This window comes from Melanotaenia boesemani, chromosome 8, assembly GCF_017639745.1.
Source record: "Melanotaenia boesemani isolate fMelBoe1 chromosome 8, fMelBoe1.pri, whole genome shotgun sequence".
NCBI lineage: Eukaryota > Metazoa > Chordata > Actinopteri > Atheriniformes > Melanotaeniidae > Melanotaenia > Melanotaenia boesemani.
The window spans coordinates 13,494,212-13,511,533 of NC_055689.1; the positions used below are offsets into that span (position 1 = coordinate 13,494,212).

General features: G+C 36.4%; 1 protein-coding gene across 3 annotated transcripts in view; it reads right to left on the bottom strand.

The window, feature by feature from the left end:
• The window catches only part of tox (thymocyte selection-associated high mobility group box), a 48,843-nt gene that overhangs the window by 19,947 nt on the left and 11,574 nt on the right, over positions 1-17,322 (bottom strand). For 2 of the 3 annotated variants that reach the window (XM_041993616.1, XM_041993618.1), the window contains exons 3-5: positions 11,882-11,947; positions 8,218-8,328; positions 1,471-1,752 (exon numbers count right to left, since the gene is read on the bottom strand). In XM_041993616.1, the coding sequence (XP_041849550.1) occupies positions 1,471-1,752; positions 8,218-8,328; positions 11,882-11,947 (459 nt within the window). The remainder of the gene's footprint in view (positions 1-1,470; positions 1,753-8,217; positions 8,329-11,881; positions 11,948-17,322) is intronic. The other variant, XM_041993619.1, reaches the window with a different exon arrangement.

The window sequence follows — 17,322 nt, forward strand, 5'->3', positions numbered from 1 at the left end:
AGTAATAAACTCTTAAGAGGCTCATACCTAAATGTTTCAAACTTTTATCTTTTTTCCTTGCATATTTATCTGCATTTGTGTTTATCCCCTAAACTCACAACCATAAAAGAAGAAGAATAAGACCAGAGCCAATCAGACAGAGAAGAAGCAGATCTTAAACTGACTTAATACAGAGTGTGTGCACTTATTCTACAACCTGTGGACTACTCTCACAGAGCAATGCATGCCAGCAACTGGTAAAATTAAAATAAATGCATGCCCCCAGTAATTCAGGATTAAAACAGGTACTGATAAACTGTTAGTTAAGAATAATACCATTCTTCAATTAAACATATTCCTGATTTTGGTTCTGAAAGTGCCAAACCTAGACCTTTTTACATCAGCATAGATAGGGTGCATTCACACCAGAATAGTCCACTAGACTTTTATTCATGCGTTCTTGCTGCACTACTCAAACGAATCAGACCTATTAAATAAAGTGTTCCAATCCCGCCACAACGAAGAAGAAAACCCATTCATCTATTGGTTAATGCAGAACTACATTTTCTAATGAGTAAGTGAAATATGGAGCAGTCTTGGGTTGATCAGATTTCTATAAAAACTTTTCCCAAACTTTTCCATGTCTGACGATGAGCCATTCTTCCCGTCCAGAGCCGCCTATCGTCCCGTATGTGCTTATGTTTTGGTTGTGTTTACCTACAATTCTGTGCACTGAACCCACAATGCACTTTGTTTTGTTGTCCGCTTCCTGTATTTGGTTCTCTTGAAGCTCACAGAGTCCGCTTGTTTTTTATTTAAATCAGAATTCTTTACTACAACGCCACAAACGAAGCAGACTTTCCGAGCAAACAGACCTGGGTTCGAATCAAAAAGGCTGGTGTAAATGCAGCCCTTAATATTAATTCATCCTTCTCCCCTGTCTATAGTAAGATGGCAAACAGCCTGGCCAAGCATAAAAAACTTGCTAAGGATGAGTTTTTAAATTATACTAAAGCAACAGAATTACCTGATTTCTACGTTTATTAACTCTTATGAGAAACATTTACTAGGCCTCCTTTTGTTTCATTCAAAGTTCAAAGTGGTTGACCTTTGACATGCAAAATCACTGAACCATCAAATGTTCTGCCATAGTGAGAGAGGGAGTGGGACTGACCACTCCTTAAGGAAAAAAAGATTATCAGATAATTAATTTTAAAATCTTTCATACAAACCTATTCATCATTCTGTTTTATACTGAATCTGAAGGCTTAAAGGGTGAACATCTGCTTTAAGCTTCAACCCCCCAAAAATGACTAAACTTAGCAAGAACGTTTGAAACCCCATTTTCTAACACTTTATATACTCATTTGTAATAGATTAAAAAAGGTAGTGCTTTCTGGTGTTATATATACATACAAGTAGACATCTTATTTCCCCCTCACTGCTGAAGCATCGAGTCATATAGTGTGTGACTTATTTGAAACAACTCACCACAGAAAGAGTACTGGTCATTGGGCCGCCTTCTGGGCTGAACGTGCTACCATCTTGGGTCAACATACCAGTCCCATCCTGGCTGCCAGGCATGCTGGGGAGGTCCATGCCCTGCAGCTGGTAAGGGTGGTGAGCTGAGCTGGAGGGGGGCTCCATGGGGTGATATTGTCCAGAGGAGGAATCGTTGGGCAGGTGAGGGGGCAGCATGTGGTCTGGCAGGGTGGGGGGAGTGATGGGCGGGATGTTGAAATCATCATCGCACAATCCATTCCCTTGGTATGACTAAAGAAATAAGCAAAAATGTACAAAAAAAAAGGAGTTATTGCTACTTGTACACTTGCCATTTTAGATCAAACAACAGTACATATAATCTACAAACCAAACACACACATTGCTGTTTGCCTTAGAGAACCATGACTGATGTGGGACAAAGTCAGAGCTTGGGATGATGGGCCATGTTGCCTTCAGCAAAATGACAACTTGGAGAAAATCAATAAGAAATATAAAGAGGACTATGAGAGGCTTAAGTGTCATGAAACATTACTGTCAGAGTTAATAGATGGGAGAGATTGTAAAAACTGCCCATTACCATTATCTTGGTGAGCTAAATCTAGTCTGAACTACAGCTCTGTGTTTTTTCATGTAGTCACTCTTCCTCAGCCTGAGCTCCTATCGCAGACTAATTATCACTAATGATATTCCCCATCTTAAAAGAAAGCCTTGTTAACAAATACTGGCTCATTCAGCAGCAGAACAATATAGCAATTTATATGTACAAACCCATTTTGCCTACAATAATAGATGCAAACATATCTTTGTGTGTAAAAATAAATCAGTGCTAATTTGACATGCAAAAAGAAAACCTGGAGCAGTTTAGTACATATTTCTGGATGGAAAGCCACGTGAGGAAGACATGAAGAAAGAAGCAGAGTAAGAGAATCGTGTAAGAGAAGAGTGAGAAACACGAGAGAGAAAAGAGAAAGAGAGGCAGTGTTAGAGAAGCCTTCTCATACTAATCTGACAGAGGAGATCTTTTATAGAGACTGACAGCCTTTTCTGCTTGGCTAGCCACACCAGTCTCTCCATCTCGTCCTCTTTTGCTCTTCATCTCTTACCATCCTTCTTCTTCCACCCCTCTTTTGCGCCTTTGCTCTCCTAATCTCATACTCAATTTCTCTTTCATCTCTAACTCTTTCATTCTGTCTCACTCTTTTCTGCTTTATCTCAGACCCACATGCAGTGTTCAGTTATAAGTTGCATGACTTGCGAGCTGAGTGATGAGTTATATGATCACTACATAATTCACAGCCACCGTGGCAAACCATGATTCAAGCTGACTGATACACCACTTTCAAATCAAACGTGAGAAACAAAAAAGTACATATTAGATACCAGCAACTAAATAAAGTCTGTCCACCTTCGGACTGAGAGCATCATTAAACGTGGCGTAGTGGGATGCATACTACTTTATGTGCATTTTCACAAACATATACATGGGATCATTTCCAGTTTCCTTAAACACACAGTTTAACCTGTTGTCTTAACTGCTTCTTTCAGCTACTTTACGTTTGTGTTGCACCAATGCTAAGGTTAAATTTACAGATTCCAGCTTGAACACAATTACATTTGTTCATATCTAATAGATTACATATACTCTGTGATGGACTGCCAGCCTCTCCAGGGAATACCCTACCTCTTGCCCAATGGCAGTTGGGATAGGCTCCAGCCCCCCCAAGACCCTGAATAGGATAAAGCAGGTGTAGAAAATGGATCGATGGAAGGATAAAATATAGTCTATCAAATTGGCATTAAAAACAAAAGAAGAAAAAAATCTTCAAAGTTAGCTTGAAATGGAGAGCAGAGTGTTAGTTGCCTCTACAAATTTGTAACTTCCTGAGCTAAGGCGACTGTCTAAAAGACCAAAGTGCTCTAATTAGTCAGCTTCAAAGGCCTGATCAGGCTCTGTCCACAACTACTTATCAGCTCTGATAGACTTCAACTTTGGAGAAAGAGTTTAATTGTGAAGAATGAGTCATCAACCGTTTTAATAAGTTTCAAAGAATGAAGAAATTATTTTTCTTACCACAAAGAAAAAGGAAATTACTTCTGTTTATAGTTATGAATTGGTGTTATTTCATACAAGAGAGATCATTAAGAATATTTAATAAAACACTACTTTTTTCCTGGATCCCACTAGTTAAAAAAATTACACCATACACAGATACCACATAAGGGTACCTGTCTGTGGCAAATACATATATACATATATATGTGTGTGTATATATATGTGTGTGTGTGTTAGGAGTGGGACTCAACTAAAAAAATGTAATTAATTGGAGACTTTGTAATTAATTAATCTCGATTAATTGTATTTTAATTGCATAACAATATTCGCCTCAAAAAGCAACATTTTTTCATTTAAATGGATTTTAGTGGATGAGTGAATCAAATAATAGACAGTCAATTAATATTGTAAACCCAAGCTCTAGTAATATTGGAAAATTGCATTTGTGTTTCAATTCCAAACAGTACAAAAAGAAATAGAAAATATCCCTGACCCAAAATGAACAGACCTAAAGTTGAAGTGTCAATTTAAGTCATTTAATTAGCAGCTCCAGCTGTTCTCCGATAAAGAGTCTACATGTTAAAGTACATTTAACTTTTTACATGTTTTTCTTTACACTCTTCATTAATAGGCATTAAGATCTGACAGTAAGTCAGAGTGGGATCAGCCAGCAGCAGCTTTGCCCGTTTCATTTTCAATCTGGTCATGGAGCAGAGGTGAACGTCTCCTGCTCTGACTGCAGCTGTAAGCGCTTTTGGGTCGGGGAGGGGCCTGTGGAAGTGCAGCTCATTGAGAAGAAGTAATCATGTTTTCACATCAGTCTCTAAAAGTCTCCAAAAACACTATAAGAAGTCACTTTGAAATAGTCACTCGATGGGTCTGAAAACTCGCTAAATATAGCACCAAAGTAGTTAAATTGGTAACACTGATTTAGCCAAGCTTGGAGTTAATTGGTGTACAGTGCGCTGACAAACGTTCCACGTTGTTTGGAGTTTAAACTGTGATTAAATGCGTTAATTTTTCTTTAAATTAAATAATCACAAAAAAGAAAAGCAGTGGAGCATTATAGAGGTTTGATATCATTGTTTAATCAGCTCTGCTTTACTCCTGTAATCATATGGCAAACGCCATGTTGGGATTCTACATAACTAAGTGTTTATCAGGTACTGACAAACCAAAAAGTCCAACCGTATTTTCCATGATCTCCGTTTTCCACATAGCGTCCTGATGGAGCCCAAAGCGCTGCATAAATTAAACAGCATGTCTGTTTTCTGTCTGCCTCTCACTCTCCCTCCCTCTCCCTACTCTATCATTTCTTCAACTTCTGCATAAATTACTCTTCTTTCTCGCTCTCTTTCTGCTCTTCCATTCATGTCGGTACAATAGCCTGTTCTTGTGCACTGGGAGCTTCTAGAAAGACTAATGTAGTCAGGATCGAGTCTTTTCACACATGTTGTGTTCACATTACAAATGCTTTTCTCACACCTCCATGTCCATTTTATTGAATATAGAAAAGCAAACACTGATATGAGTAATATGACATGCTATGACCAGCTTTTATATTAAAAAATAAAAAAGAGTGATAAAACATGACTGTACTGAGTGGTGAATCATTACTTAAGGGAACATTTACTACTTTTAAAATGTCATTTTAAGTGTGTAAAAATTGTTTTTATTTTAAGGTTTTATCTGCTCTATCAACATACAGCAGCATGTGGGTATTTTGATCTTCAGTTCTTACAATGTTAGTCAAAGTAAGTCTACCTCGGCACAGTAGCTGTGATCCCTTTCTGTTTCTGATTGGTCCAGTGCTCCCAGCACCTTATTTTAACTGGCCTGTTTCCTCTATAACTTATGTGATCTCTTTACTTAAAAGTGTGGCTGAGCAAGCTAAAGAGTGATCAGCAGTTGTGAGAACAGAGTAGTGAACCAAATAAATTTTTTTTTTCATCCAACCTTAACACAACCTTTTTGATAATGTCTCTCGGGCATCAATGCTGTGTTTGTGTTTTGTATATCTGACAGATAGATGTACTGATCCGAACCCCCAATTTCCACTGGGTACGTCTGCGCCGCAGCCTCTGAAGCTATTCATGGCCATCTTAGTCAATAGTTTGGTTCCCATCGGGTGCGCCACGGACTCTACAGCTACTTGCGGTCATTTTAGTCAATAATTTGGCCGCAATGTGTGTCAAAAGCATCCCATAAGTGCCTTGTAGCAGCTCTCCGCTAAACATACGCGCAGAGTCTATTTTTGACAGAACATGCATCCAGAACGTGTTAAACTCAGCAGTTCAGAAAGAAGCATACAGGAAATCAGACACAGGAGCAGTGTAAAAGCTTCCAGTAATTTTCAAAATAAAAGCCGCCTTGTTGCTTTGTGCTCACTCAACCATGTAAACATTACGCCATTAATCGGTCAGGGTGTCTCAGTTTTTGTCCTGGAAGTGGAATATCACAAGATTCTCCAATTCCCCTGTGAAGTCGTGATCTCGCGGAGCCAGCTAGGTAGACGGCACTTGCGGGTGCTCCGTACCTGACACGCTCCCGGTCTGGATTAACCGCAGCGCAGCCGTAATGCGGCTCACACACACCCTGTGGAAATGCGGGGTAAGACAGCAGCAAAAGAAATGCTTCTACATTACTCAGCAGACTACTTCCTGTCTTCAAACTGCAGGCAAATTTGACAAAATTTGACCCAGTCTACTTTCATATGTGGTACTAAATCAGATACATATGTGATGTTTTTCATAACGCCCTCATTCTGTACGGTCATGTTACATTTTATTCAACTTTTACGTAACTGAAGTTAGGCAGAGGTCACAATTCTGCACGAAGGAGTCAGGACAAGGACAAGATCGAATGTAAGCAGTGGAATAAACAATATCATCATTTTGTTTGATTGCAAAAAACCAAAATTGTTACACACATGCTGACATGTGTAGCATCCATGTCTTCTTTTGTGCATGCAGGTTACTTCAGTGATGTAAACTGTTTATACTGGAAACTGATAGTGATCACATTTAAATTATAATGGGAAAAAATGCAAAAAAATTTGTATGTCAGTAAAAAAATAGAATTGAACATTAAACTTGCAGTGAGTGTAGCCTAATTTGTCTAATCTTTGACAGCAGTGGAAACAAAGACAACTTGAGATCTGAAGGAATCTTTTATTTTTTTAAAAGTTCCTGGCGCTAAAAGTAGCGTGTACTTGTGTCAGCATTTTTTTTCCTCTTATAGAAGTTATTAACATGTTTGAAAGACAAAACATAAAAATTAGAACATAAAAACTGCAAATGACTTTGCTATTTTTTCAGAATAATTATAAGAGTGTGAATGAGACTTGATTATCTTAAACCAACAGGCTTGCCCACTGTTTCACCAAGTTAAAATGAGTAATTTACTGATATGTCAAAATGTTTTAAACTGAATTAGACAGATCATTATACCCACTGAGGATAAATGTCTTGTCTTGTTTTCATGCTATTAAAATCTTAAATAAAATGTAACAAGCACTCAATTGATGTCAGACTGGAGCTAAACAAGAAAACAAAGCTGTTAGGCTCTTTGAATTCAGTCTTTGCTGTACACATGAAAAAGAGACAAAAACCTCAGGTAAAGCTCAAGCTTCTAATAATAAACAATAAAGCTTTTTCATATAATACAAGGCTTAACTTTTATGCAGAAACAAGAAAGCAAATGGCAGTTTTGTTTTTGGTTTTTAGTTTTCCTCAGATGCACACATTTGATATGTGCTGCACATACTGGATGTGATTAAACTGATTTATGTATCAGTGTCTGCTGCTCAGACCAGCTAAAACGTGCACAATGCAAAATACTGGTTCACATGATAATGACACAAAAATAAACTTGTTAGAAAAATACGCACAGTGATTTAAACGTTCTTAGAATTGTATCGTAAAACACAAACCTGCTCACAGAAAATCAAAAAAGGAGAGCCGAGTAATTAGGAGTTAAATGGTCAAACCTACACCCTCGTTCTTTTAAACATGGAATTCACATGAGAGACAATGGAAAACTTTAGACTCAGTGCTGTTGATTTAATCCCCTATGGACAAGTGCTAGCTTTTTTAACTCTTGCACCACCTACAGGCAATGAAAGTTAAAGCGTTAAAACCTTGTCTTAATCCTAAATGCTGTGTAAATGTATCAGTGCAATTATAATGCTGCAGTTCTTGTGGATAAAAATAACTAGAAAGAAAAAAAAATTAGCTGTACGCTGCAGAACACCAAATGTTAGCTACCATGAACAGGAATAAATTATTTTACAATGCATAATTCAATCCATCTTTTGATTGCTGTATCCTTTGAGTCTTTGTACCCAACGTTTCCACATCGACTCACAAAAGTCTTCCCTAAACATCTTCTAGTCTTCTTAAAAGTTTAAGTTTTTAGACTACATGTATCAAAGTTGAAACAAATCTAAAGGTAAGAAAAAAGCTAAGATCTTGTATCTTCTACACATTGTGTGGCTTAGTGGTATTGTAGATATTGAAGGTTTTGACATGGAAGAATAAATGGAAATGTACGAATTTAAGTAGCTGATGCTGTCACTTTCCTTTCCTATGGGGGGTGCTGTTTTGTTTGAGGCTGTAGGTCCAGAACGGTCCTGCATTGGCTTAAATGCATGCATGTGAGTTTGTGTTTGTGTGTCAATTCACCCAGGGTAGACGGTGTATGTCGGCCATGTGTACATCCCTCCTCCAGTGCTGTGAGGGTGGATTGGGTGGCGTCACCTTGCTGAGAGGGTGAGGGGGCTGTGGCACACGAAACTGTGGGAAGAATCACAAAGACAAACAAAGATTGAAATGGGTCCAGAGACCAGGAAGAGGTCAGGGGTCAGACAAAAAAGACCATGAAGAAGAACAAGGACAAAACAAGAGAAAGGGGGAGGAAAAAAAAAATGAGATTCTCCATGCAGAGCTCACACAGAGACACATAAGTTTCCAACACACAAGTTAAAAGAGGTTTTATCTTTATGTGTGTGTGTGAGTATATTTCTTTTAAATCTACACCAATGAACAGTTAAACTGAGTGAAAGTAAAACAATTAGAGGCAGAAATAAAATGACAGTCAAGGTGCTTTTCAGAAAGACACCAAAAGTGGCTGTAGATTTGTTTCCTTCGATAATCCTGGATAAGAATGTTACTTTGAGTGCTGTCCAGCTGCAATGAGTTAGACAAACAGGCACATAAAAACTTTTTTATAGATTATTCACAGAGAAATGAGGAACAAAAGCAGAGCTTGCAATTCATGAGTGAAAAAGCTGCAATCTGTGGCAGATTTAAGTATATACAGTATAATTACAGACTTTTGAAACGTAAAGATAATTTTTTTAATGACAACCTGAATATATAACATAAAAATTCTCATGTATATGTGAAATACAGCAGTTGGGAATTTGGGATAGACTGGCAAGAAAACTGACTAGTCAGAGAGAAAAGTAGAAATAAAAATAAAGATTTTCCATGTAACATGTCTCCACCTGGTTAACAAGGACAAGCTGCTAGATTTGTTGATTGCCACATTTGAAAAACAAACAAAAAAAAGAAGGAAATCTGAAAAGTTGCTGACCTGGCAGCAGTGAGGTAAACTGAAGCACCACGTTCACTGCAGCGAGGGATGATGGTGGACTAGCTAAGGTGGTATACAGGTTAAAGGTTTAAAACAACAGACTAAGCTAAGATGGTGAACACTGTAAACCTCATACCTGCTAAATGTTAGCATGTTAGCACACTGACATTAACATTCAGCTCAAAGTAAAGCTGCTTTATCTTCACTGAGCTGCCAACAATTTTTTTTTCATTTAATTTAGCTTTTTATTGATGTTGTTAAGGACATGGTAATTTTCTTTGAAAATATATATAAAAAAAGTTGGGATTATGTTTATGTGCATTATGAACATAAAACCTTTGAGTTCAGTTCTGTATGAGACTGATAACATTGTCCAACATTATCTAACAGCTGAGGTTAATAGCATAACCTTCATCCTATAAAGTAGAATCATTAAGATTTGTCAATCACTGGTTTTAAAGAGACAAAGTCTTTGTCTAAATCTTTGTCACCAAATGTGTAAAATAGAATACATATTTAACAGTATTTAATGGTCTCTCTGCTCTTTTCCAATGGAAGAAAATAATTTTTCAAAGCGGTCTAAAACTGACCAAATACAGAAACATGATGTGGCTGAATGTGTGAAACCAAGTCTACAGATTTATTAACTTAAAATCTACAACTGCATTGTTCTGCTTTCAAAGTAGTGGCAGTCCTCTCTTTACGTTTATAGCCTCTCTGTTTTGGCTGTAACAAATTCACTTTTACTTCATTAACAACTCAGAAAATGACAAGGATGAGGGTCACACTGGACTGAAATTGATCACATTCATCACAACAACCTCTGACTTTATTGAAGCAATGGTACTTCAATAGTAAAGCCATAAATTCTTATTCCACTCACCACTCCCTATCTTCTTACAAAATAACACTATGAATAAAACATCAAATCATTCAGTTCTATGCCACACAATATTCTCTATATGGTACTTTATGAATAATGTAGTAGTGCTTCTTATTAATATGGGCTTTTCTTGGTGGTGAGGTAAATCTTGCTAACAAACACACATCTCACGCCCTAATGTTTGGCCTCAAGAAAATACATCCTGAATGCAGCAAGAGCACATAGTCATATAAAAACAGCTTTTGCTGCATAGCATAGCTCCAGAGCAGTTGCCAAGTAATCTAATAACAGCTAAGCACAGAAGTGCCACAACAGGACAGCTGTATGTACACCATAGGCTCCTTCTATATGTAGATCTGACTTTATGTAACCAAAGCTGTTTTATAATGGAAATTTCCATCTATCTTCCATGACCAGCCTATTATCATACATCATCTACTGAAATGACGAGTAAGGGAGGTAACAACTGTTTTGACAATCATTAAATTAGTAGATTATTTAGCCTTTTACCCAATTAAGTCATAAAATATCTATTCCAACTTCTGAATTTCTGATAGTGACTTCTTCAAAATTTAAAGATATGAAATTTACTATCAAAAAACCATTAATAGCAGCATTAGAAGGGACTGATAAAAAGTAAAATTAGCTTCTTGTGGAGCTTCTTTCTAAGTCAAAGGTTTAATCTTTCCTATGTCGATAGAGTACTGCAGCAGCTCGTTTGGTATGAGCAATGAGAGCTTCGAAATAGAAATACACTGTAACGCTTTAGGTGCCTCTGACTGGGTGCAGTAAGTGATATTGATTTGTTCAACAGAATGAGGAGGAAGTTTGTTTGATGTGACTGGAAATAAGACTGAAATAGCTAAAGGTGAGCTCAAAGACAAAATGGGGCATGATCAAATGATTTCAGAGAAAGAAGCTAGAAAAGTCTAATGTAAAATAATATCACTTTTCTCATCTGAACAGAGACGTTTTCTCCACTCTACTGATGCCTTGAAGTGCAAAGTGCAGCTGTTGTTGAAGAGCCTCTACATCAGAGCTTTCAAAAACACAAACAGATTTGAATGGCACTCCCTACTGTAAAGTATAACAAGGTCTATAATGTTCATGGTAGTTGTGTCACAAGTTGTTTTTGTACAGCAATTAGCTCCAAGTAATCAAATCTTTCATTTCCATAGAAAGTATAGAAAATAAGAAGAAAAAAACGTCTTTGTTTATATGTGTTTTTCCTGTTTTCTTTTTTTTTTTTCATGCTGCAATTATAACCAAATCTTTATGTAGGACTTGTTTCACTTCCGTGGCCACAAGTGCAACACACATTCATGAACTTTTAACATTTTGGCTCTTTTACACTTCTTTAATTTGGATTGGAGGAAAATGAAGACATTACCTGCCAAAATCTTAAGAGCATAAAAACAGGATTTTACTTGCAAATTAAATTAAGTCACCAACTGTGCATTTTCAGATCTGCCTTATATTTGCTTTGTATTATGTACAATCTGGATACGTTCCAAAGTCAGAAAATAAGATGTTATGGCAGCACAAACTGACTAAGAATCACTCTACATTACTGTCATGCATTTGTGCTCTGATTTTTAAATTTTAAGTTGGAAAAAAAAGGACAGCAGCCACTTGTCTAACAACATCTCCTTTATTTTTCTTCTTTTTATATATATATATATATATATATATATATATATATATATATATATATATATAATTGACTGTTAAAATAGTGTCAAATTTAATTTAGAAAATAGCTTATTATAATTTAATGCTACAAAATATGAGAGACAACTTTACAGAGGAAATACGTTGTCAGCCTCGCTCACATAGATGAACATACAAACTGCATTATAAACACTAACCTGATTGGTTGAGGCGAAGTCAAGGCCTGCTTCTGGCATCCCCAGGAACATGGTGTCCCCATCCAGCTGGAGAGAACAAAAAGCAAGAGCAACAATGTCAATAAACTAAAATTAAACACAGCAAACACAGAACAGCCAGCCATGACTAGAGATGGAGGTAACAGATAAGCAGAAAGCAGCCAACCCATTTTCAATCTGTCATCTTCTATAGATGCTGAAAGTCCTGCAAGTGACCTTGAAGTCACAAAGATACTTGGATACGTCTATACTATTATGGTATTTATACAAAAGGCGGCATATTAAACAAGCACATTCTCATCATATTCTGAGGTGCATATCCAGCAACTAATAATCACTGACAAACACTTTACTTATCTAAGTAAGAGTTACAAACTTTTCATTTACTGCCTTTTCTTCGGTGTCTTCAACCTACTATAAGCATTTACATCTCTCTGCTAGCACCTCAAACTTTCAACAGAAGGGGATCAGCCATCTGGCCAAAACTGTAATAAAACGCTTTCAGCATCAGCACTTTTTGTTTAATCAAGAAAAATAAATAAATTATGCCCCCATAAATGGTAAGTGTAACTACTGAGTAGAGATCTTTGATGCTGCAAGTCATCATCATCTAGTTAAATGTTACAACATAAAAGGAAATATAATTTTTCTGTATATTAGCAGTACATACTGTATAGACCAAATATTTTCAATAACTTCTGTTATAAGGAAAACAGTGGATATTGCTAGTATCCTGGATGGCCTTTACTTCCTCATTTCTCTTTTATTTGCACAATACTTCCTCCTGCAAGGATGTTTTCATTTCATATACAGAAGAGGAATGACGATCATTATTACTAAACTAACCTTTGCCTTTGCAAAAATGAAGTTTCATTATCAGCATGGGATGCTTGGCAAAGGTTTAAGTAAGTAAGATGCAATCTAATTTTTGCACCTGTGTGTCAGAAAAGAATTTACAAAAATATACCAGGAAACAATAAATTCCTGACCAACGACAATAAAAAAAGGGTGTGAATCAGTTGTGAAACATCTAATATTTTTTTTCTTGTGTTTCTTAACTTGCAGTCCAATTATAAGTTGAAGATGTGACCAAAAAGAGACATTAAATTATCTTATCTGACACCATGGAGGATCTACATGTGTCCCATTTTTTCATTGAATTGTTAATAAAATATTTCTACTGATATAGCATATATATTTTCTAAATCATCAATCTGAATTATCTATTCAGGAATGTGTCACCTGCACAGCATATTAAAAATTTACCATCAACACTAGAACTGCAGTTAATGGCAGGTGACAGACCTTTTCATGGCAGACGTGTTGACGTAAAATAGAAGAACCCGCCACTTAGAGGAAGCTCTGCAGTGTTTTGTGCATGCTATACAATCAGCCAGGTGCAGAAGAGGAATAAAAATTCTTAACATGTCTGAACTTATCACCATATGCTTAAGTATTTGTTTATATACTGTTACCACTCGGGCACCTCCAAGTGGTGAATGTTTCCCGGGCTTTGATGGACTTTACTAAAACTGCATTTTACTACCATGCACCATGGTCATTGAATAATCTCCAAAAACCCTTTAAATTAAAAGCGCTCATATCCATTGATGATATTAAGTATCATAGAGAAAGCAGAGAAGGAGCAATGTCACTGGTTCTATTGAAAAGATATTACACAAACAGCTGTTTTGTTGTAATTTGTGTTTCATATATGTGTGTTATATAGTTTATTTTTTCCTATGTGGCTGATGTTTTTATACATGGTTTTTATACATGGCTGCTGTTTTGGCCTGGTTTTCCTTGTAAAAGAGATTTTTAATCTCAACGGTACTACTTTAATACCCCTGACAAATTTCTGCTTAAGATAGTGGAGTCTCTGCCTCCTTGACTCTTATGTTAAACCTTCAGTGGGGTAGCTCAGTGTAACTTTGGACTCGTGGTCTCTGGATGCTCATGTTAAATCTCTGGTTCACTTCTGTTTTTATTATTTAAAAAATATTGCCAAGTTAAATCACACTGTGTCTCATCCTGAGTCAGAAATGATCCTGCATGCTTGTATTTAATCATTCCTAGATTTCTGTAATTTGTTGTTTACTTTTCAGAGTAAAAAATCCCTGGATTGTCTTCAAGTTGTACGGAAAGATGCTGCAAGGCTCCTTGTATAATCTACAAAGTATTCTCATGTCACTCTGTTGGTAATTCAACTGCACTGGCTCCCCATGCACTACAGAGTTCATTTCAAGATTTTGGTTTTAACATAGAACATTACATGGTCAAGCACCAACTTATCTCTGAGAACTTCTGTAATTATATGTCTCCAGCAGGTGTCTGAGGTCATGTAATCAGGGTCTGCTAGTTGTGCATCAAGAAACTAAAGGTTCCAGAGCCTTTGCAACAGTTGACCCTACTCTCTGGAAGCTAAAGCAGCTAAAAACCCATCTTTTTTAGTTTAAAATTTCTTTTGCTTAGCTTTTGTTTGTAAATTGAAAATTTGAAAGTTTGAAAATTGTATTTTTATAGGTGCTGCATCAATACATTTACTTACCTGAGTAAAAAAAAATGTGAAAAAAGGTGTTCACAACTTTAACATAGAAGACACAAAAAACAATAGTTTTCGAAGAGATAGAAAAAGTTGGTTTACATTTTATAGCTACACCCAATGAATATTTGGTATACAATATTAGTATATTTAGTATAGTATAATCTAATAGATGTCTTTCATTAGTCAGTGGGAAACTATACTAATCTAAAGTTTAATTAATAGTTTGTGATTGGTCACTACTTTAAAAAAAATACTGAATGCTATATGTTTTCACTCTATCAACACCAGAATCACCTTCAGTTGCTATTAACCATCAATCCCTACATCCCACACAAAGGCTGAACAAATGCTAATTTGCATCCAAAAGCCATATTCAAATAATTCATGGTAACCCAGGCACATAATCATTGTCTCAGTTGACAAACACAAGAACATTTGAACAGGTGGGTAGAAGTAAAACACTGTCCTGTGCACACAATCAAACACACACACACACACACACAGGTGGACAGACAGGTGTAGCAGCCCTATCCATTTGCCAGCTGTTGGGTATTATGCAAATGAGGTGTAAGTTTACAGAGTCAACAGAAAGCTGGAAAACTGTGTTGTGATGGACAGTCTTGTAGCATTAACAGTACATTTTAAATACTTTATGTTGACCATTTCATGTAATAAACAAAATTAGCATCTCTCTGTCCAATTTTTATTCTTCCTCTCTCAGGATGAGCATCATTTTCAGACAAATCAGAGGAGCGGATGGACAGTAAACCTGCTGACCTCACTGTCATATAAGCCTCTTCCATTTACCTTTGACACAGCCACTGGTGCAAAATGTCAGAGACACACACATACCAAAACAGAGAATACACAATGTGATGTGTAACACTATCCAGAAGCCTTTTGAAGATAAAAAGAATAAAATGAATGAAAATAAAATTACAGTAGTTGCCTAAAATAGAAAAATCACTGTGTGAAATGCAAGTGGCTGGGCTATGCAATGTCACTCCTATGCCTTTTACATTAGACACTCAACCCAGCTGACAAACAGCAGAGCCTCAAAATGTGGAAACTGGTGAAAAAACAACTGTTTTTTCAGAAATCTTGTACATGTACATTGTACATTTCACAGTCTCAGCCTAATGATGAATGATCCAAAACATTTTCTTTTCATTCACTTATACTCTAAACATGACTGCTAAAGCAGAAACTCTTACTCAAGTTATACTGTTACACACTTAAAGTAATTATCTAAACTACATCTGGGTTTTGGACAACAAAGTCAAAACAAAGTTTTGTTCTGAAATAAAACAAAAGGACGACTGATGTCTCATGATAACAGTAGTAAACTGTAGACATCCACTTTTCAAAAGATTGCAGAGAAACCTGTCATGGTCACAGAGAACATAAAAATGCCCACTTGAGTGTAGCTATTAAGTTTGTCCCCTCTGGGCTACAGTAGCAATATGATGCTACAACAGAGAAGAGTGGCACAAAGTTGAATCCACTCTATTTGTAGATGAAAGTTGCTCACAATGAATCTTACTTAAAGTGATAAAAACATAGTCCTTGCTGTCGTATTGCATCTTTCCCACTAGGTTGCCACAAATGCTACACACTTGAGGTTTAATGAGATAATTGAGTTAAACATTAGTATATTTAGCCTGAATACTTTACATACAGTAAAGCTCCAACGGCAGTATTTTAGGATGCTTAAAATGACATCCTGCTTGGTATTTGCATACTTCTCCAAAAATCATGCATCCCAAATAACACTCAACAGGAAGTGTTGCCAGAGCTTCACAAAGACAGTTTGGGGATCATCTGATAGATTCAGAGAGACTAACTTGTCTAATTTTCTGCTTCTTCTAATCAACGTGACTGTGCTTGCTGATTTCATCCCTTCAAAACTTAAGATACTAGGTTTAGTAACAATTTGCTTACAGATGCTGAATATCCAAGCCATTTCACACAGTTGTAAGTAATAAGAAACATTGGACTTACTAGATAAAGCGAGTAAAACAATATCTTATTGTGGATTTAACAGTATCAATTAAAACTTGTACAGAAACAAAAAGCAGTCAACCTAAAGACTGGATACTGATGCCCAGACTACTTGATCATGTTTCATTCTGAGACCCAATGGTCCACAACTCAAATTCACACTTAGTTTACCCATTTTGAGTAGGTAAACTAAATGGCTAATGTGTTCCTGCAATCCAAAGGACAAATATAGCTCTCAACCTACAGTATGTACCATCTGAGGAGAGGAGATGAGAAAGAATGAGGACAAAGGGGGGGGAAAAAACCAGTGGAGAGAAATAAATAATGATGATTTCTTTTCAGCAGGAGCTCAGAGTGAGAGTCAGAGTGGAACCTATTACGCTCTTCATTAACTCAGAGGAAAATACAGACAGAGATGGATCTCAGTGTCTGTCAAGGATTTAAATTTATATCTGGCTGCTTAAAAGCTATGTTGAAATTATGCACTTCAACCAAGACCGTCTCAAAAGTACTCACATGTACAGTACCATGGTTAACATATTCTTACTTGTTTTATGTTTCATTTCAGTAAGTGAACTGATTCACCAACATCGCAGCGACATAAGCTTTCAATGCAATTTATTAAAAACAAGATGAGTCATTGCTGGTTTGACATAGAGAAAAAACATTGAAAGTAGTAAAGCACATAATAAATATATATTTACTAAGATGCTATGACAAAACCGTTTTCAGTCCTACTGGAAGAAGAAAAACCACATATTAATGTTTTGTGGTTTAAGCAAACACCCATCACCAGCGATAAAATAGATAGGACAAAATATAAAAAATTATATAAGTGAACATTTAACTTCACTTTATACATTTTTTACCATTTAAA